This window comes from Ovis canadensis, chromosome 12 (genome assembly GCF_042477335.2).
Source record: "Ovis canadensis isolate MfBH-ARS-UI-01 breed Bighorn chromosome 12, ARS-UI_OviCan_v2, whole genome shotgun sequence".
Taxonomy (NCBI): Eukaryota; Metazoa; Chordata; class Mammalia; order Artiodactyla; family Bovidae; genus Ovis; species Ovis canadensis.
The window spans coordinates 38,035,033-38,057,622 of NC_091256.1; the positions used below are offsets into that span (position 1 = coordinate 38,035,033).

Consider the following 22,590-nt stretch of genomic DNA (forward strand, 5'->3'; position numbering starts at 1 on the left):
TTAATTATTCATTCTGTTTATTGAATTAAAAAGGAGTACAAACAATTGGTTAAGTGCTATGCACTGACATGGAAAAGGTGTATTAAAAAAAAAAAAAAAAACCAGAAAAGCAAATCAAAGTTAACGTAGTTTCAGTTGAACAAAAATTTAAAGACATTTAATATACTACACATTTATAAAATAAAAGTTAACAAAGGGTGTTTTGTAAATAATTAGTAGAACAAGTGAAAATAAATATACCAGAGACCTGAAGTTTTTTACGCTTTAATGAAATAACAAAGCAAAGAAATTTAAACTACTAAATATAATCTGAGAGGCAGTTAAAAACAAAAAACAACCCCCCCCACCAAATTTAAGAACACAATCCTTTGAAACATTTAATCAGTCCATAGCAAATAATTATTACATACCAAAAGCTCTAAGTGTTAACTAGTTCCACCACAATGCCATGTAAATCTTGACAATTTAGAAATCTTGAGATCAACACTTAAGTTCTTTTTTTGATCTCTACAGCTTGGTTTGTAAATACACACATGCTTTTGTGGATCTATTTCCCCGCCACACACACACATTTTCAAGGAGCCAATAAAATTTTTTCCACCTGTGCCTAAAAATGTTCTGATTCAGTTTTAGCACACTGACCCTGATGATGAAAATGTTTTTTTAAGTTAAAGATGGGGACACAATTTCAGTCTTATAAAAATATACCAGTATTAACCAAACCTTAATTCAGAGAGGGCACTTCACATGTGCACGAGACTGTCAGTAAAACTGCTAAGAACCCAGAACAGCTGCTCCTAGGGCTTAAGTACTCTCTCTCTTTCATACAGATACAACACACACACACATTTTTATACTATTAGTTTCATTAAATCCAGGCTATCTGGACTAAGTAGATAAAGGATGGGTTTTGTTTTTGCAACTATAGGGCAGCTACTGTAACAATAGCTTAACACCACCAAAAATTTTCAATTAAGTTCACCCTGTTTTTAGAAAGTGTCTAAGTGTAAATGCAAATTCACCTCTTCTCTTAAAGTTAGCGGTTTGTATTAAATCAGGTATGGTTTTTGAAATGGAAGTAATGTTTTTGGGAACAACCCCAAAAACGTTGCTAAAATTTAAATGAGAAAGTAAAACGAAACCAAGATAAACATTTTAGATATGGGACAAAAAGGATATTAAAAATGTCTTCTTTCCTCCCCATTCAAAAGTAGTCATTCTTCTGCTGTGAAAGAAACTGACATGGATATTTCCCTTTCAAGAGATGTAAGATATATTTACCAGTGTGAGCAGAGGTGTTAGGGTCAGTTCTTGTGTGCAGGAACCTAAAAAAGAGAATTTCAAGATGGGGAGGGGTGGGGAAAAAGGGTTTTCTATTAATGTCATGGAATGCCACTCTACAGGGACAACACTCCTAATAATAAAAATCACCAAATTACTACTAGTGTGATTTCAGATTGATAAAATATTGACAAGTCATTTTAGTTTATTTTTAAAGTTAGGTAATCCCTTTTTGTTCTCCCACCCACTAAAATGGGCCAATCTGTAGGGGTATTTGCAAACAAAATTTCCTGTTTAAACTACTTACCTGGTTAAATAGAACATTTACCTGGCCAGTAACACAAAGTGTAGCTAGCGTGAACACTAATAAAATACAGAAATAAAAACTGAGGCCATCTTCCCTCCCAGCTAATTCCCTACTCTTAATTCACCACCCACACACCCATTTTAGGAACCCCACATCCAACACTGAACTATTAATAACCAGTTATTTGGAGGAAAAAGACATTTAATTTCATACGTGCTCTAGCCCTTGATCAATGAATAATTAACAACAAAAACATTTTCAAGCACATGGAAATGAGCCTACTAACCTGATTTTTGGAGCCAAAATTCTCCACTCTATTTTGATCTATGTGCAAAAAGTATTGGTACTTTTCAGTTTATACATTTGTGAGTATCTTGCAGCTGGCTTGAAAATACTCTCACCTCAAGCCTAGAGACTACAGCACAGAGGTTTCAGTTGACAGCTATGAGTTAGACCATCCTGCCATCAGGTTCTTTGTCCCATAAAATCCTGTTTCTTCACGTATTTCACCTTTCTACCACAGTCGCTGCACGGCACATGCACGAAACAGACGTTTATAGCAACTTGGCACCGCAAAGTTCCAGTTATGTAGGAAGCTGCCGATTAAGACAGACTTGGAACACAAACTCACCTAGCTGCTACAGAAACCTTTGCATAGTTGTTACTCCATTTTAATGGAGTTATGTTCTTGTAAAATGTGCCTCACTTTGCCTCCACTTTTTTAAAGTGTTCTTAAACTGTACTTCAGAAGCACTCTGAAAACTCAGATCTAGGGGTGGTTGGGTGAAGGACAGTAGACTCTGAGTGCCAAATTGCCCCTGAACGGGCACAAATCCCAGTGAATGTTACAAATGTACCATGGCACACTGTAATGCAATTTGTAAACAGCTGTGGAGTTTCTATGCCCACATTTTGTTAGTGATGTTACCATAGAGATCAGGGTAATTAATGGCTTCAGGGTATACATGAATCACTTAAAATATGAATGGATTTAACTGTACTGAGGTAAACAGAAGTTGCCACTTAATTATATACAGTTACCAATGAAGATTTTATTCAAGCTTAAAGTAAAAAGTAATTTTAGTTAAGAAAAATGAAGTACCAGATAAACTGTAACATATAGTTATTTTAACTTAGAAATATCAAAACAGGAATTCTTGATTCTCTAAGTGGTGGTCTCTGCAAAATGGAGCTTAAAGAAATCTTTTACATTACCAATTTGATAAAATAATCTGCTGACCACGATCTGTCATCTCCTCTTACTATGAGCTTCTGGGAGAATCCGAGCTATTTTAAGGCCAATTTGTGTTTTTCTTTCTTCTCCCCTTCCCTGACTTGACCATTTCTCCCTGCTACCCTCCTGTTAAACGCCCCCCACCCCCATCCCACCCACCAAGGAAGAACTCCTGACATCCAAGCCTTTCTTCTCTTCTTTGTGGATCCTGAAGAAGTCTGCTCATGGTAAATAATAAAGATTTGGCTGGGTCAAAAGGAAACAGTGTTAAGACTTTTTTCTTCACCAGAATCTTATTTTGGAGATATTCCCACTCTTCTCAATGTAACAGCTATGGTCACCATATTCATCCTCTACTGAAAAGGGGAGGAAATTTCAAAGGAGACTAAGTATGTTGTACTCAGCTGTTATGGGATTTTAAAAGCACAATGTGAACATCAGGCTTTTGGCGTATTTTAAATGTGAAATTCTCAAAAGTGCTTTTCCATGAAGGAAACCTTTCCTTAAACTAAACAGGGAGGGGAGAGGGACACTACCCACAGCACCAGTTTAGAATGAGGTTCAGTATGGCAATATCTGAAAAACTGAGGAGAAATAGTGTTTAAATTTATGTATCCCTATGTCAAAATACTAAGGGCAATTAGAGAAATGATTATGAGGTTTGAAACCCAGTTTAAGTATGTTTGTAACCTGCTGAATTCTAACAAGCTCAATTATACTATAAACTTCCAAAGTGGTTATATCTGCTGATTTCTACTCTCTTGCTAGATGACACCAAAATGATTCCCCAAATTGAAAACAACTTGGAACAAGCTTTGTTGAAAACTTATACGGACTACTGATCTCTCATGTTGGTACAAATTTAAAATTCTCTTTTTGAATCTTGAATTTCTTCAAGATCAGGTACTGATGTTCCTTCGGGAATAAAACAAAAGGGGGAAAATCTTCAAAGCACTACTCTGAACTTTCTGTATAATGTCCTTCCAAGTACTGTTTCTGACCATGTCTCATGTGGTATTCCAGAAGAGCATCAGTTATACTGCGTATCTAAGTCATAGAGGAAACTCTTTTTTAGCTGGTTTAGATTCCAAATGTATACAAATGAAGTCACTTTAATCCTATAAATACTTCTTAATTTATTTTTAAAAAATTGTGCTGTTAACCCTTTTACGGGGCAACAAGCTATGTGAAAAGTACAAAACTTTTTGTCAAATGTAATATTGAGAGTGCTTTTGACATAGTTCACTGGTTTATCATCTGGATCAGTATATACTGCGCAACGGGCAAGGCTAGAATCCATGAACCAAGCTGCAAAGATCTCAAGCTAAATAAGGCGGAAAGATTTGGAGAAACAAAAGGAAATTCTTTCCTATCCAATGTATACTCTTCAGACTAATGCACTCTTTCTATCAAGCCTTCTAAACTGTTAAATAAAGTTTTCCAAACAAGCATTTAAACTTCATTACACAGAAGAGCAACAAGAATGGTATCCTGCCAGACAAAAGGCAGAAGGGAAAAAAATATATATACTGAGTTCAATGGGTAAGCCTGAATGTAGCACAGTTCTTCACAACCGATGGGGGGATAATTCAACATGGTGTCCAACAACGTTCTAACGACGTGCTTCATCTCAACTGGTTACTATGAAGCAAGGTGTAAATGTTTGGCCCCAATCGGGCTTCAGAAATGGTTCTTTTTTCATGACGAGCATGTCAGTCCAGCTATCAATCATGTTTGTTTGCACCAAATCCCAAGCCATTAAAATACGACTAATTTTAAGTTAAACAGAAGTCGTCTGCTCCAAATTCGCCATCAACTATCCATGCTACTGCATTCCTCTGAATGAAGACAAGATGAAATGTGTATTGGGGGAAAAGAAGAAGAGGGGAGGGGGAGAAAAAAGTTACCAGTTAGAAAGTTTTGAAATCAGCATCATGACATCACAAAATATCTTAACATTAAAAAACAATCACATCAAGGCAAATTCTTGGTATTTTCATCATGATCATTAAAACTGTGTTATCTTAGGCTACATATTAACAGTCTAAACCCATGATTATTTTGAATATTGGAGAACCCAAGTGAATAATCATATTGGAATCTTATACTTTAAAAAGAAATCTTGAAATAGTTACTCAGAGTGGAAACATTTTTATGGTAGAATAAATAGAGAAGAAAGAAATAGAAGAGAAGAAAGAGATAGAATAGAAGAAAGGACATCAGGCAGTCCAAGGCAAAACTGCATTATAGCTATTGTACTGGGTTGGCCAAAGTTTGTTCAGTTCCCCAATTTTACAGAAAAATCCAAATAAACTTTTTTGTCCAATCCAATATTGAATTCTTTTAGTGGCTCAGTTTGAAACTCTGCAATATTACCTTACTCTGTGTGTGTTTGTGGGAAGGACAATGTGTTAACAGCTCTATTGATATAATTCACATACTCTACAATGCACCCATTTAAACTGGACAATTCAGTAGTCATTAGCATATTCACATAGGATTGTACAACCATCAAGGCAATCAATTTTAAAACATTTTCATCACCATTAGAAGTCAATCAACAATCCTTAGCAATTACTAGTCTGCTTTCTCTACAGATTAGCTTATTTGGGACACTTTCATATAAATGGAACCACAATAGGTACTCTTTTGCGTCCGGCTTCTTTCATAGCATATTGTTTTTATAGTTCATCCATGTTGTAGCATGTATGAGTACTTGATTCTATTCCATTTTGTATAGTCCTCCAAAAAAAAAAGTGCAGTATGGATTGCTACTTATAATGAAAGGTCAGCGATTCTTTTTTTTGGGAACTTAAGTGTTTTTAGTTAAATGACTTATAGTATCTTAGGATACTTATGGTTTTGGAATGCCATTTCCTTAGCTTCATCTACATTTTTCCCAAATGTCTATTCCAAACAGGTATTAATTAGAAAACATGTTTTCAAGCAGGGGAAAAAGAACTCAGAGGATACCTTAATAAAAGGCATGTAAATAAGTATCTGGTTATAAAGAAGTTGTTTTCTTATTGTAGGTATAAATGAAAATCTTTTAGTGCTATACCTATTTGCAAAGCACAACTGAAAAATGCTTAATATGACCCAGTTCTTACAACTGGACTAAGTTTGTCTCATCCACCATAATGAGTATCCACAATAATTAAATTACCAAATAGCACTGCAACTCTTATTCCACTGTAGTGGAGGCACAAACATATCCTTAAAGCTATGTCTAAAATAAATCTACTTACAAGGTAAATCTGTTACTATATACCTAGTATTTTCCTAGTTCTTTGTATCAAATGTTTATTTGAAGAAATAATTTCCAAAATGACTAATAAAATTTGAAAATCACATATAATCTCAGTTATAGATCTCTTAAGTATCTATGAGTAGGCCTTGAAACCTAAAAAGGGCCAACAAACACACACAAAATCAATCAAGACTTTTGCCTTTAGCTAATTTCAGAGGTATGTTAGTGAAATCATGTCATGTAGTGATCTACAAACACAAAAAGGCCCTAGAATGTTCTGAGTAACTCAAGAGTAGTTTTCAAACTTCTTGAGGTGTGTACTCTACATGCTTTTTACCCTTGTCTTTGGCTGTATATCCTCACCTAGCAGTGAGATCTGGTACAGCTTGTACCATATAGATAAAAGCACAGAGAACATGCTTTTAAGCCATTCGCGCTACCCTGACAACCCTCCTCCTCTGAGAATAACTGAGAGCAGCTGGTCATCTTTCTTACTAAAAACACTTACACTTAGGTGGGACACACTGTGAACCAAAAAATCTGTTTATCCGTTTCTAGGTAAATTATTTCCTTTTAAGCAAACTAAATAGTTTTGCTCTGAAAAAAGAACAGGTAAGTCATTTACATAAAATTTCTCATTATCTCTTCTTTCTAGCATATCTTGCTCAATTAAGCTATATGCTTAACTTTTTAGCTTTCTGGCTTTGGGCTTTCTTCTGGTATCTCAAAGTAATGGAAAACACCTTTTAGACTTAGATTTGAAGACCTGGTAGCACTCTACAAGTTAATCAGTCTTGCCATGCTTCAGTTTTCACACTCCAGAAATGAGGACAAATACACTTCTCCATTTCTCTTATAGGGCTATACAGATTGGGAAAGACTAGAGATCTCTTCAAGAAAATTAGAGATACCAAGGGAACATTTCATGCAAAGATGGGCTCGATAAAGGACAGAAATGGTATGGACCTAACAGAAGCAGAAGATATTAAGAAGAGGTGCCAAGAATACACAGAAGAACTGTACAAAAAAGATCTTCACGACCCAGATAGTCATGATGATGTGATCACTAATCTAGAACCAGACATCTTGGAATGTGAAGTCAAGTGGGCCTTAGAAAGCATCACTACGAACAAAGCTAGTGGAGGTGATGGAATTCCAATTGAGCTGTTTCAAATCCTGAAAGATGATGCAGTGAAAGTGCTGCACTCAATATGCCAGCTAATTTGGAAAACTCAGCAGTGGCCACAGGACTGGAAAAGGTCAGTTTTCATTCCAATTCCAAAGAAAGGCAATGCCAAAGAATGCTCAAACTACCGCACAATTGCACTCATCTCACATGCTACTAAAGTAATGCTCAAAATTCTCCAAGCCAGGCTTCAGCAATACATGAACCGTGAACTTCCTGATGTTCAAGCTGGTTTTAGAAAAGGCAGAGGAACCAGAGATCAAATTGCCAACATCCACTGGATCATGGAAAAAGCAAGAGAGTTCCAGAAGAACATCTATTTCTGCTTTCTTGACTATGCCAAAGCCTTTGACTGTGTGGATCACAATAAACTGTGGAAAATTCTTCAACAGATGGGAATACGAGACCACCTGACCTGCCTCTTGAGAAATCTGTATGCAGGCCAGGAAGCAACAGTTAGAATTGGACATGGAACAACAGACTGATTCCAAATAGGAAAAGGAGTATGTCAAGGCTGTATATTGTCACCCTGCTTATTTAACTTCTATGCAGAGTACATCATGAGAAACGCTGGGCTGGAAGAAACACAAGCTGGAATCAAGATTGCCAGGAGAAATATCAATAACTTCAGATATGCAGATGACACCACCCTTATGGCAGAAAGTGAAGAGCAGCTAAAAAGCCTCTTGATGAAAGTGAAAGAGAGTGAAAAAGTTGGCCTAAAGCTCAGCATTCAGAAAATGAGGATCATGGCATCTGGTCCCATCACTTCATGGGAAATAGATGGGGAAACAGTGGAAATAGTGTCAGACTTTATTTTTTTGGGCTCCAGAATCACTGCAGATGGTGACTGCAGCCATGAAATTAAAAGACGCTTACTCCTTAGAAGAGAAGTTATGACCAACCTAGACAGCATATTCAAAAGCAGAGACATTACTTTGCCGACTAAGGTCCGTCTAGTCAAGGCTATGGTTTTTCCAGTAGTCATGTATGGATGTGAGAGTTGGACTGTGAAGAAGGCTGAGGGCCGAAGAATTGATGCTTTTGAACTGTGGTGTTGGAGAAGACTCTTGAGAGTCCCTTGGACTGCAAGGAGATCCAACCAGTCCATTCTGAAGGAGATCAAGCCTGGGATTTCTTTGGAAGGAATGATGCTGAAACTGAAACTCCAGTACTTCAGCCACATCATGCGAAGAGTTGACTCATTGGAAAAGACTCTGATGCTGGGAGGGATTGGGGGCAGGAGAAGGGCATGACCGAGGATGAGATGGCTGGATGGCATGACGGACTCGATGGACTTGAGTCTGAGTGAACTCTGGGAGATGGTGATGGACAGGGAGGCCTGGCGTGCTGCGGTTCATGGGGTCGCAAAGAGTCGGACACGACTGAGCGACTGAACTGAACTGATACAGATGTTCTGCAAGACAGTGTACATAAAGGGCCTAGCAGGTTACTAGGCACACAGGTACATGATGAAATCTAGTTCCATTCTCTTTATCCATCATGCATAGTTCATGCTAGTGTGCTACATGGTATTAACAGACAGTCATCTGTAAGGATAAAACCATAAGCAAGATCATCCTGAAGTTGTTCAAATTTCATATACTAGCTAGTTTTCATGAGCACAGATGTATAAAATACTTCTTGTCTAATGAAGGAAGATTTTTAGGAAGATTTTGAAAGTGGCAATACTAACTTGCCTGTAAATGAGGTGGCATATTCCTGCTTATTCTCACCACTGTCATCAATAAAACAAACAAAAAAATACTGTTGCATATTAGATTAATTAAAACTCCTGTGGAGTGAGATACAGTGTACAATCTTTAAATGAGGGAGAAAATCTATTATATCCTACACTTTAAAGTACCACCTAAAAGTGCTACAACTTTATGATAAATTAAGGCAAGGTTTCATTTGGAAATAAACACAATACTGTATGACGGTTACCTTCAATATTCTGGTGGTCTATAAAAGGTGCTGGTCCCCATATCCTAACAGTGCCGTCATCTGAGGCGCTGGCCATCATGGATGGAATCTGTGGGTTCCAGCTCACGCAGTTGACTGTACGTGTGTGCCCTGTCAGCTCCGCAATTGGCAGTTCACTACGTTTATGCCAGATGTAAACCTTGTGATCTGAATAACAGTAATTCAGAAAAAAGTTGGGAAAATGTTAACAGATTAACAAAACTGACTGATTTTAAGTTTTCTGCTCATTACAGAACATTTATCAGACTTGAAAGGACAACAAAAATAATGTGAAAAACAACATATATTATTTTTTGAAAAATCCATTTAAATTTTAATACACATTTTCCCTGTTAAAAACGACAGACTAGCTTGCAAGTCATCACAGAATCTGCAATATTCTGTAATACATAATGTATAATCACAGTCAAGACCTTTGAATATAAAGAAATCTAGGATGAAGATAAATTCTATGGAAATGAGAGGTGACAGAGAAGCAATATATCCAAACTCAAATATGGCAATTAAGATGACAGCTAAATATTGAGTGCTTACAACGTTCTAGGTGCTAAATAACTCTTATTTAATCTTCACCATCAAGAGGTGGTGCTCATCCCTTTTATGGTGACCGATGAACTGCAAGTGTAAGCAATCTCCTCATGGTTAACAGCTGGTAAACGGTGACCCTGGGATTGAAACCCGGGTTGTCCTGCTCACGTGTTTACTTGTGAGGCTAGACAGCTGTCCTACAGCTGTATCATGATATAACTGTGTGGTAGTCTATTTATACTCTCATCAAGTGCCCATAAAAACCAAAAACCCCAACAACTTTGTTTCTTTGGATAAACTAATCTTCATAAACAAAACGAAACAACTGTCTAGTACAGAGCAGTGGTTCAGAGAAAGGGCTGTAGAGTCAGCCTGCTTGGTCCACATCCTCCCTGTGTTCCTGACCAGGTGTGCAGCTGTGGGCACATTTCCCGCTCCCTGCAACTTTTCTTCTGTAGATGGGGAGTCATACTTACCTCATCATGTTATGAGGATAAAATAAGTCTGTATATGAAGAAATGTTTTGACCAGAGTCTAACACACAGTAAACACCATGTATTCCCATAAAGAGTTAACTAAATATAAGTGATGGTTCTTGAACAGACAGCAGAACCCCAGGGTGAGTTATAGAATTGTCCCATCTGAAGAGCTGTCACTCAACTACATGATCAATGTGAGAACTTTCAGCAGATGTGCTGCCAACTGAGGAAACTTTACAGTGGTGAATAGGTAATAAACTTGTGGTAAAAGAACATGCCCTGGTTTCAAAACTTACAAAGGTAAAAAGTTGGAACCACTGTTGAACATTTTTTTGTGTATGGGAAGCAAAAGCTAAAAGGAACTCACTGATACTGAATTTATCTTTCCTAGAAGGTATTTGTTGTTCAGTCATTTTTGAAAATAATTTTCCTTGAATAAAATAAAACTTGAAAAAAAAAAAAAAGCCCAGACCAGCTATGTTTCCCCTTGGACAGAGCAAGTCCACAAAGAAAGACTACAGGCTTTCTTGAAAAGTGAGAATGCAACTGAAATCTGCCTACTGAAATCTGGATGAAAAATGCTTTTGTGAACATTGTAAATATCCAAGGAGGATATTTATTGAATATGAAGGAAAAATTAAGAAAGATCTGAGCAGTCAAGGTCAGAATGACAGGCCTTATGATCAAGTTCTGCTTACTTTCATCAGTTTAAGGAATCCAGTGCCAATGCAGAGGAAAAAATAAGTTTTTCTCTTTATTATCAGCATAATGAAAAGGCTGGAGTAATGGCATAACTTTTAGGTGGAAATGCTTCCTATTGCTCTATCTTATATTGACATTCATGATTTTGGGGGTTTGGAAGGTTCTTGGAATATATTTCTTACAAATAAACAACGAATGGATTACTGTGGACATCTTGGGAGAGAACATATTTGCTATAACCATTTGGTGTTGAAAACATTTTTAGAGTCATTCTAAACCATCCGAGTCATGAGAATCCTAATCTCTTTCCTTCACAGTTATGTTTCATTTTTAGCCCTAAATAGAATATAATGTGGCTTAATTACATTATTCATCAGGCTTAGTTCTAAAGTTAGTTTGGGCCGAAAAAAAAAAAAAAGATTGGCATCACTAGGGATAATGGTGGCAATACATATTTTTTAAAAGTACTTCTAGGTTACATCTTATTTTTAGAAAGAGAATAGGGGATTGTCACAGTTGGTAAAGAATCCACCTGCTAATTCAGGAGACCTAATAGATGTGGGTTCTATCCCTGAGCCAGGAAGATCCTCTGGAGGAGGAAATGGCAACCTATGCTATGGTCCATGGGGTCACAAACAGCTGGACAGACACAGATACACACACACACACAAACATACACATGCCAGGAGATCCTCTGGAGGAAGAAATGGCAACCTATGCTACGGTCCATGGGGTCACAAAGAGTTGGACACACACACACACACACACACGATTGTGTCCATGGGGTCACAAAGAGTTGGACATACACACACACACACACACACACACACGATTGTGAGGCATAATTAAGAGGGGTAAAAAACCCCACCAGGAGCAGGATTAAATAGAGCATGGGGAAGAATCTTCGAGTAGGAGGAGCTAAAAAGCATGTAGAAGGCTTAATATATTTAAATCATATCAAATAGAAACCAATGGAAAATCTAGAAGAAAATAACATTAAATTAACAGATAAAAAAGATTTTTTGATGGGCAAGAAGTGAAATTTTCAATAATCTTCCATTATTTGTTTCTATTACCTTAAAATGTACAGCAACTTTTAATACTGCCTCACTTATTTGTGCTTGCATATTTTAAACAATTTGTTTTAAATTAGACTACTTGAGGCACATGCCTGCCTGATATACTGATGTTATTAGACCAGAGTAAGCTATTAAAAAAGGTAGTAGTTAATTCCATAATTTGAGCTCTTCTGAGATCATAAGAATCCCATGGTTTCAAAGAAAATCTAAATTATTTTCTTCGGTCATTAAAGAACCACTGAAGATCTAATTACAATCAATTTTGTCCAAGATCAAGTAAAACATCATTAACCTTGATTTTTAAGATACTATTAATATCTGAAAACCGTTCAATGTCACGAAGAGTAATGATTTAACTAAATCTTGATTTGACACATGCATCAAACACACTTCCATACAGCCACAACAGGCACTATTGATCTGTGACAATGAGGGACTCAAATCATCTCAAGAAAAGGGAAATCAACAGTGCACTGGATAAATGACTCATACAGTTTCTGATTTAACATCCTGAATTTGTTTGGAGACATAACTACCTTTACAAACAGAATTATAGAACTTTCAGTCCGTCTGTATATATCTGTGAATCAACAGAGACACAATTTACCTTCACTGCCACTAGCGATGAAGTCTTCATTATGGCCTCCAAAACATGAATGAATCGTATAAAACCCTTGTGTAACACCTTGATACTTTCTTACTAAAACTCTGTCTTGCAAGTCCCATAAATGAACTCCCTGTAAGCAAAAGAGAATATAGGTATTTATTCTTAACGCAAAAGAATTTTAAAGAGTAATCTGTGACTATGCATTTGCCTGATGAACATTTCCATTTTCTGTTTATGCAAAATGCCAATGTCCTGAAAAATTTCCAATTGACTCTACAAACTTATGGATCAAACATATGAAGTAAAATTTAAGAATTCATAAAGATATTTGTTTATATAAACTAAAACCCACGAATTTTAACTAAGCTAAATTTTCCTGAGAATTATGTTAATAAACTTACCTGAGTTGCTACATTTAACAAAGCTAATCGGCCATTCTTTGAAATAGTAAAAGACATAATGGGATGATCTTCTTGTACTCTGTAACCAAAAAATAATTTGTCAAAACCAACATACTAAGAATCAAGACATTCAAATTATTTAAATACAACAAATTTTGTCTGTAATCACTATTACATACTATATTTCAATCAAGAAAAAGAATCTGAGTTAATAATTACTAAGCACCACTTGACTATCCACCCAAATTACCAATCAAACCAAAAACATAATAAAAATAATAACTCTTCTTTTGAAGAAGCAAGTTCTACTACACTTTTGTTGTAATATAAATCAGATAACTGTTGTTTAATGGATATAAAGTATATTTACATGTTTCTATCTGTAAGGTCCTCGAAGTTATATCCCCGAATTCGCTGGTGTGTATCTGATGCCAGAACAGTCTTCCCGTCACTCAAGCACCAAAGACATTGCACTCTCACTCCTTCCCAAGAGTCAAGGAGATTACCATCTAAATCCTGAGGAAAAAATCACTATTAACTTCATTACTGAACAGCACTCAGAAAGCAAACAAAGAACCAAAAGAATCTTTTTTTTACCCCAAAAGAATCTCTTAATATATCTTTTTGTAATATCTATCTTTTCCTGAGACTGATCGCAACCTAGTTGTTCCTTAAGTATTTTCAATCATCAAAATTTATATAAGTCAAATTTCATTACAATACCTAGGGGAAGGGGGAGAATCTTAGTAAATCTATCTCCCCTTCTATCAAGCATAGATAAATACAATAAATACAAAGAAAGAAAAGAATCCTTAAGTTTCAAGGGCTCACAACTTTTGGAAAAGAATTTAAACATCCCTTTAAAACACACTATACTGGGATTTGTACTATAATATTCAGAAGTTGTGATATGGAAAAAGATAACTAATATGAATTATAGCTGTATAGAACTTAGGAATCTGTTATGATGTTTTTAAAAAAATCACCAAGTTTGTAACATGCTCTACTGAGCAAAGCTCTTAGGATCATTATCTTCCTGAACATTCAAAGCTCTGAGTGGCAATCCTATTTTTACAGGTTAGGGAACTACCAAGTCATGTACCCTGAAGGCTTCAACACTGTAAGGGATGGCAAGAAACACACAAGGCCACTTTGAATCCAGGGAATTAAGAACTAATGGCTTAAATGCCAAAATGATGACTATAGTCAATAATACTGTATTGCATATGTGAAAGTTGCTAATAAAGTAAATCTTAAAAATCCTAAGAAAAAAATTTTGTATGTATGGTGATGTTTGTTAATAAGACTTATTGTAGAAATCATTCTGTAATACATACAAATACTGATCATATTATGTCATACACCTGAAACTAATGTAACAATATATGTCAATTATATCAATCAATCAATCAATGAAAGTACAGCATTAGCCCATGGAGAGAAAGTCCAGACATAAAATGCTTAAATTAGTATATTATAATGGTACTGACCACTTAAAATAACTTAAAAGAAAATCAGGGGTGTATCAATAAACTGTTTTGGGACAACTGGGGAAAAATTAAATGACTTACAACCATGCTGAGACAATAGCACACTAGATTCCATGAGTCTTGCAGTCAGCTTAATGAAACTGATAATTTGTAATGGCAACATGAAAGCTTTTATGATAAATGACCTACACTGAATGATTTGATGGGCTTATGATATTTAACTTTAGTCTTAAATAAATAAATCTAGAAGGATCTACTGGAACCATGGTAGGCAGTGATATGAGACATGAAATCTAGATAATAGGGAGTAATGACACTGCATTTGTATCATTATCTACTTTGTCAAAAGACTTTTTACCTATTACTTACTTTTATTATCCCAACACTCCAAGATTAATAGGGCAGGTAATGATCAGAAGACACCTCAAATAAAGACTGGACAGTTTCCTGGCAACATTCATCATCACTTTTATTCCTCAAATATTTAAAAGTCAGTCTCCTCATGAAATACAGCATTTTTCGGGGGGTGGGGGTGGGGTGGCGGGAGGCCGAGAGAGATACAAAAAATCCAAAGGGCTAAAGACCTCCCCACCAAAGAAAATTAATACTAAAACTTTTTGTCCCTATACATAAGAAACTTATTTATTTATAAGAACAAAATGTTTAGTAGGACAATCTCTTTTTTAATGTTTCACTAAATTCAAAGCCTATACTTTGTATAAGCACTTGAAATGTGTTTTTAAAAAAGAAAAAGATTCCACAGAAAGTTCTATTGGACAGTGTTTATCTTAGATAGTCAAATGGGTTTTTATATATTTTATAAAAGTTATCAAGTCAAGTGAATTCTTTATTTTTACAAAACTAAATTTGCTTTTAAGTAAATTTGTAGGCATCTGAAATAGGGCACTAAATACTCACACACTGATAGAACTGCCCACGCTGACCTCCAGTCACAAAGCGTTTCCCATCTGGATTCCAAGCCACACTTGTTAAACTGTCTTCATGAGATTGGCTCATTTTTGTCCTTAGCTCTCCCGTCTACAAGGAAATAAAACTGTGGATGAGATCTTCAAGATACTCCTCTAAAGGGAATGTATAAAGAAAAAAAAGAAAAAGGATAGTAACTGGGATATCTGGTTAGTTTAATACTCCTAATTAGTGAAGTAAACTGTTTAAATTGGCCTTACAGAACAAGACTATAGCATTCAGAAGAGAAATTAAATACTTGAAAAAAACTCAGGAGTCAAACAAAGCCTGGTATAGGTGATTCAAAGAATAGCTATGAGATAAACTTCAAACAGAACTCTTGTCTTAAATCAATTACATGCATAAATTAAAACAAGTAATTTTCCCCAAGTACAATGATGAAAAGCCCAGCACAACATACCTATTGCTTCTGAGTTCTCACTTCTCCTTAGTTCACAGTTCTTTATTTTATTCTAAAATTGTAGTTCATGCAATTAGCAACTCCTTAAGAACATGATTAACAGGCAGAAAAACTATGCCCTTACTCTAGGCCAAGAGTGTAGGTAGTCTAAATTACATTAATTTCATATCCGATATGCTCAAAATGTAGAAGGGAGAATGGGAAAACAAAAATTATTTTTCTGATACACAACTTTATTTCAATTAAAAGTAACAGAAAAGAGTGAAGGACATTTGTACTGTTTAGCATAGTCATTTTAAAGCATTCCCAACTAAGTAAGACTATTTAGTTGGTTACAACCCTCAGATATCCTCCTGTTATTTTTTCTAAGTTATTCAACTTAGAAGGTAGACACATACCATTTAATCTAGTCTTGATTCCATTTTGTTCATGGATTAGAAACAGGATCTGAGAGATTAGAGCTGCCCTTGGGATAATAAAAAGTACATGGGCATAATTTTCCTGTGAGAAATGGGTAATCAAATTAAAAAAAAAAAAGAAAAAAAAGGGTGCATGATCAGGAAATGGGGCAAAGTAATAAAAGCAAAGAGGGCACAAAAACCAGAATGTCTTCCTTACACTGAAAAAGAAAAAAAATATTCAGCAGTCTTAAACCCTTCCCCCCATATTGTTCATATTGTTAACTATTCTCAAGTCATGATCTTTTGATATAAATGGGTAAAAAAAAAAATTTAGAAACACAAATACATATGCAACAGCTGAACCTTCAGCATTTTCTATTTATAGTAAGTTCTGAAGGCAGAAATGGTCTTTTCTTCTGTTATGCTCAGGACTGTTTGAGTATGAGGACATTACAGGTATCCCCAGAATTTTGAAAGGTTGCTTTGTACCACTTGGCTTTTACAAAGATCTACATTAGTACCTGTTTTTGCCAAGCAAAAGACATCTGAAGAGGATGTTTGCTTTTATGAAAAATGTCTGTGGAAAGTGAAACAGTGTTTCGCAGGGAGTTGTTACAGAGGCAGCATACACTCTGAAGAGTGAGAGTGGCTCCTTCCCAGGAACTACACTCAGCATCTCAGCATCAAGCTGCCATGGCTCTGAGCTATGTGAGCACCTGTGCTTTATCTTGATTTATTTTGTGCATGCTTTAGTAAGATGTGTCCTAAGGTAACTGCTTCTTTACACCATTTTAGCTTATGAAAAATTTCACAGAAATAATTACTTTCAGATAGCAGGGGAAACCTGTAATGAGCAGTCTACATAAAATCTAAAAGAAGCAATTTTGAAAACTGACTTAAAAGGACCACCCTTTTAGAATAAGTCTATAACATAACACACAGTAAAACAGTTAAGCTATAATAGTCTAACTGTCCAGAAATTCAAAATTGAATTTAAAGAAGACTATACAGGCTGACTCTCTGTTGTGGCACTATGACCATATACTTCTTCTCCCTTTGAGGGGTGGAAATTGTCTTTTAGGTCAGATTCATTTTAAGCTTGAGAAGCCATCTGATCTGCTCTGTGCTTTGCCACCCTGAGCCCAATCACAAATACAACACTGATTCAACACTAGTTTGATAAAAATGGCATAGACACATTTTGGGAACAACTGGGGATTTTTAAACTATGAAACAAATATTAGAGAATTATAGGTAAGATAATGGCATTTGATTACACAGGAAAATATTACTGTTTAGGAGATACATGTTTAAATAGTTAGTGGTAAAATATAATCTTAATCTACTTCCAGATGTTTTAGGTATAGATATATAAATATGTATGCACGCGTGTATGTACACACAAAATGTAACAAAATGTTAATAACATCTGCTGAATCTATAGTGGCACAGATACAGGTCATCACTATATTCATATTTCAACCTTTCTCAATATTTCAAAATTTTCTTAATAAAAAAACTGGGGTGAAATATAAATCTTACTGTAGAATTAGATTTATGGCACACGTACATTTTAGTATTCATCTGTCTCCTATACCATCTTATTGAGTCATTTCTATGGAGCTTTTATCTTTACTCTTGATAAAAATCAATTTACACAGGGGTCCCTAAACTCAAAACCATATCCCATCAGCTTATACTTTTACACCCAAACTGTAGCCTGAACTATTCCCCTGCCAAGAAGTTTAAAAAAAAAATCATTTAACCAGCCAGCTTATGGAAGAAACTTAAAAATAATTTAAAATGATTAACTAGAAGGTTTCCAAAATAGAGCCAATAGATGATAGGGTGAACTCAGTGCTGAGTTTTTCTAAAATGGAACTCTAGATAAAGTGTTTAAGTTTTCATTTGGAAATTACAATAAAACTCTTGATAGTAAGTACTGTAAACATCATTTAAATCTACTAAACGAGACTGTAACATTAAATATAGGTAAGGAAACGGTGCAATTGCCACTGGGATGGAAAGTGTGGTCATGTCCATGTTTCCACACTTGAAAGTAAGTTTTATATAAAACTGTGCAACCTCAAAGCAACTGTGAAATCTTTACTGAGGCACAAAGTAAAATAGTACATATTACACACTACAAAGTACAACATCCCTAAAAATACCTACCGATCATTCTTTCAAAAATGCTCAACAAAATATTTAGATTTATAAATCTGGACACCTGGGTTCCATCTGATGAATTAATCATCTTTTATAAGAAATACATCATGGGAATTTAGGTTGAATGAATAAAGTTATAACAAAGATGTGCAGTATGATTATACTTTATAAAGACTAAACCAAGGATAAAATTTGCTCACTTGTACATTCCAAAGCCAAAGCTCAGAGCAGTCATCTGGGCCACAAGCAACAAGATAGTTGTCGTCAGGACTCCATGCAATATAAGAAACGCCGTAAGCATGTCCTTCTAATGTTTTAAGCAGTTTTAGCAGGTGTGTATCCTAGGAGAGAAAACAGACAACTCAGTTAACTCTCATTTCTAAAGTCACTGTTTTTTGGGCTTAAGAACTTAAATAGCTACAAAGATGCGCTTTGATAATATAGTTTAATAGGAGGACATTTTCACAGATTTTGCCAATTCCCTGCCCCTAGGAGAACCTCTAACTTGCTTCATAAAAACTCATTCACGCTGCAACATCCGTTAAGCATCAACTACACACAGAGCACTGAATGCTAGATGGAAATAAAGATGACACAGGTTTTGTACTTACGAGACTTTCAAGGAAACTTAAAACAGGTAATAATAAAAGCTACCCCCTCCTCTTAAAAAGTTTTAATGAGATGTATCTTAGCATAAAATTCATCCCTTCCAAAGTATATGATTCCGTGACTTTTAGTATATTCAGAGATTGTGCAACCATTACTGAGAACATTTTCATCACCCCAAAAAGAATCTCTATACTAAATGGCAGTTATTCCCTATTCTCCCTTCCTCCAGCCCTGGCAACTGCCACTTTCTCCATGGATTTGTCTCTTATGGACATTTCACATAAAATAAATTATACAACATGTCCAGTTTTTTGTAACTGGCTTCTTTCACTTAGCATAATGTTTTCACAGTTCATCCCTGTTGTGGAATGTATCAGTATTTTATTCCTTTTAATTGTTGAATAGTATTCCACTTTATGCCTATACCATATTAAGCAACATCTGGATTGTTTCCACTTTTTGGCTATTATGAATAATGCTGCTACAACTATGTAAGAGTTTTTGTGCAGACCCATGTCTTTATTTCTCTTGGGTATATGTGTAGGAGTAGAATTGGTGGGTCATATGCCAATCCTGCGCTTAACAATGTGAGGAGCTGCCAAACTGTTTCTTCAGTGTTTAAACCATTTTACACTCCTACCAGGAGAGCTACCACTTATTTGGTGCTAATCAGTATTAGCACTATTCACAATCAATCTCATTTAAACCTCATAAATCTAAAAGGTTAAGAATTATTCTCCTCCCCCATATTACAGGAAAGGACACGAAGATTGAGAAAGGTTAGAAACAACTTGCCTTTACTGATAGTATTATCAGGGATTTGAACCTGAGGTGCCTGACTCTAAAGCTACATAGGATGAAATACATAAACTGCAAACATGGAGCGGCAAATGAAAAGACTGGAAAATTGACATCTTTATTTTAGACTAAAGGGTTAAATTTTATCCTGCAAGTGAAGAATGATTTTTAAGCTTGGAAATATACAGCATACTTGGCTTTAGGAAGAGAACTCATTAACAGGGTGGAAGAAGAATCAGAACAGAGAGAGACACAGAATAAGGATACTCCCAATAAAATAGGAAAAGGAGTACCCTGCTTATTCAACTTATATGCAGAGTACATCATGAGAAACACTGGGCTGGAAGAGGCACAAGCTGGAATCAAGACTGCCGGGAGAAATATCAATCACCTCAGATATGCAGATGATGCCACCCTTATGGCAGAAAGTGAAGAGGAACTAAAAAGCCTCTTGATGAAAGTCAAAGTGGAGAGTGAAAAAGTTGGCTTAAAACTCAACATTCAGAAAACGAAGATCATGGCATCCGGTCCCATCACTTCATGGCAAATAGATGGGAAAATAGTGGAAACAGTGTCAGACTTTATTTTGGGGGGCTCCAAAATCACTGCAGATGGCGACTGCAGCCATGAAATTAAAAGACGCTTACTCCTTGGAAGGAAAGTTATGACCAACCTAGATAGCATATTCAAAAGCAGAGACATTACTTTGCAAACAAAGGTCTGTCTAGTCAAGGCTATGGTTTTTCCAGTGGTCATGTATGGATGTGAGAGTTGGACTGTGAAGAAAGCTGAGCACCGAAGAATTGATGCTTTTGAACTGTGGTGTTGGAGAAGACTCTTGAGAGTCCCTTGGACTGCAAGGACATCCAACCAGTCCATTCTGAAGGAGATCAGCCCTGGGATTTCTTTGGAAGGAATGATGCTAAAGCTGAAACTCCAGTACTTTGGCCACCTCATGCGAAGAGTTGACTCATTGGAAAAGACCCTGATGCTGGGAGGGACTGGGGGCAGGAGGAGAAGGGGATGACAGAGGATGAGATGGCTGGATGGTATCACTGACTCGATGGATATGAGTCTGAGTGAACTCCGGGAGTTGGTGATAGACAGGGAGGCCTGGCGTGCTGCGATTCATGGGGTCGCAAAGAGTTGGACACGACTGAGCGACTGAACTGAACTCAACAAGCCAGCACAACAGTCACATAGTTAAGACAAGAAATGGGCCTTAAACTAACATGGTCAGGACTGAAAGAGGTTGTGGAACATAAAACTGACATGACAGAATGAGACAAAAATTGTTCAAAGACTATCTCTAAATTTCTGTTTTAGGGAATAAGGATGAACGTAAACCGTGTGAAGGAAGCAGAATTTGGGAAGACTAGACTAATGGAGACCAGTTTGGGCTAATTCCAATGCTGATGGAAATTTCAGTGATGACCTATAGCAGTTAGAAATGGGTCTGGAACTAGTCTGATAAAACTAGATTGGGAATTTATTTTGAAAATTCAATAGTTTACAATGCTATTACTTCTGATTCTTCTTTGGGAAGATGATAATAGGCCTGGGGTATTCGATCATAGTATCATTAAGTCAAAGTAGCATGCATAATGTAATAAGCAAGTCAAGTCTTTCGGACTAGCCCAGTATCTTCTGGGAACAAACTTTCATTTACAGTGGTGTTTTAGATTTACACAAAGATTTGCTTCTAAACTAATGACAAGCTACTACAGAAGTATTTACCTAAAAAACTAATAATTTCATGCAATTAAAAAATAGAAAGCCGTGAAAGGAAAAGCTGAAAACAAATGAGAATATTAATATTATATCTTCAGAAGTACAATGCCTTTATAAAGAGTAACCTATTCCAAATGGTAATATCATATTCATGCAATCCACTTAATTTTGCTTAGATTCTGAGGAGGGGAATGGGTGAAGTTCTTTATTGGGAAAAAAGGTAAAAAAAAAACCTGTTAAAGGAAACTTGCCACTGGAATAACATCAATTCAAATATTAAGGTTCTCTCTATATATTCTTTCTATCCACTAAAAATACATATTCAAAAACAGAACTGATTTTCCTAACAAGTTTTTCAAATAGTATTTGACATAGAAAAATACCATGATACCAAACTCTAAAACCCACTGTATCACAGATTTAAATATAAGCACTGACTCTGCATTTGCCAAGCTAATCTGGACGTAAAAGCCCTTTACATGTAACCACTGTTAACATTTTACATAACCAGTATTCTGATAAAAACACTTTGGGAAACAATGGCATAAAAGTCTGATGTCTTTAGCAAAGTATAGAAGATCCTCCTTGATCTGGCTACTTACTTCATGAACCTCATCTCCTAGTCTACAGAGTCTTCACTCAAACTGCCCAGTCACATTATCTTTTACCTGAGGGCCAGCTGTAACGTTTTGCCTAAATAATTTACTTCTCCTTCATCTCAGACTTGTCATACTTTTCCTTGCTTTCCAATTCCAGTAGGATCTTTTTTGAGTTCCTGTAGCATTCACTAAAGAATAATTACATGTATTATCGGGAGCCTAGTCCGACTTCTATCAAAAAGGTCAAGCACACAGCAGGTGCTCAATAAATACTCCCTAAACAAAAGGGACTCATACATCGCTGCTAAAAGAAAATATGTAATAAAGAAGTTTTGATACGGCTGCTTTCTTTTCAGACATGTTATA

General features: G+C 36.0%; 1 protein-coding gene across 2 annotated transcripts in view; it reads right to left on the bottom strand.

The window, feature by feature from the left end:
• WDR26 (WD repeat domain 26) overlaps positions 1-22,590 on the bottom strand; it is a 41,733-nt gene continuing 19,143 nt past the window's right edge. For both annotated transcript variants that reach the window (XM_069545434.1, XM_069545432.1), the window contains exons 8-14: positions 18,688-18,828; positions 15,449-15,568; positions 13,411-13,556; positions 13,041-13,119; positions 12,640-12,769; positions 9,206-9,391; positions 1-4,660 (exon numbers count right to left, since the gene is read on the bottom strand). In XM_069545434.1, coding sequence (XP_069401535.1) covers positions 4,635-4,660; positions 9,206-9,391; positions 12,640-12,769; positions 13,041-13,119; positions 13,411-13,556; positions 15,449-15,568; positions 18,688-18,828 — 828 coding nt within the window. In that variant the 3' untranslated portion in view covers positions 1-4,634. The remainder of the gene's footprint in view (positions 4,661-9,205; positions 9,392-12,639; positions 12,770-13,040; positions 13,120-13,410; positions 13,557-15,448; positions 15,569-18,687; positions 18,829-22,590) is intronic.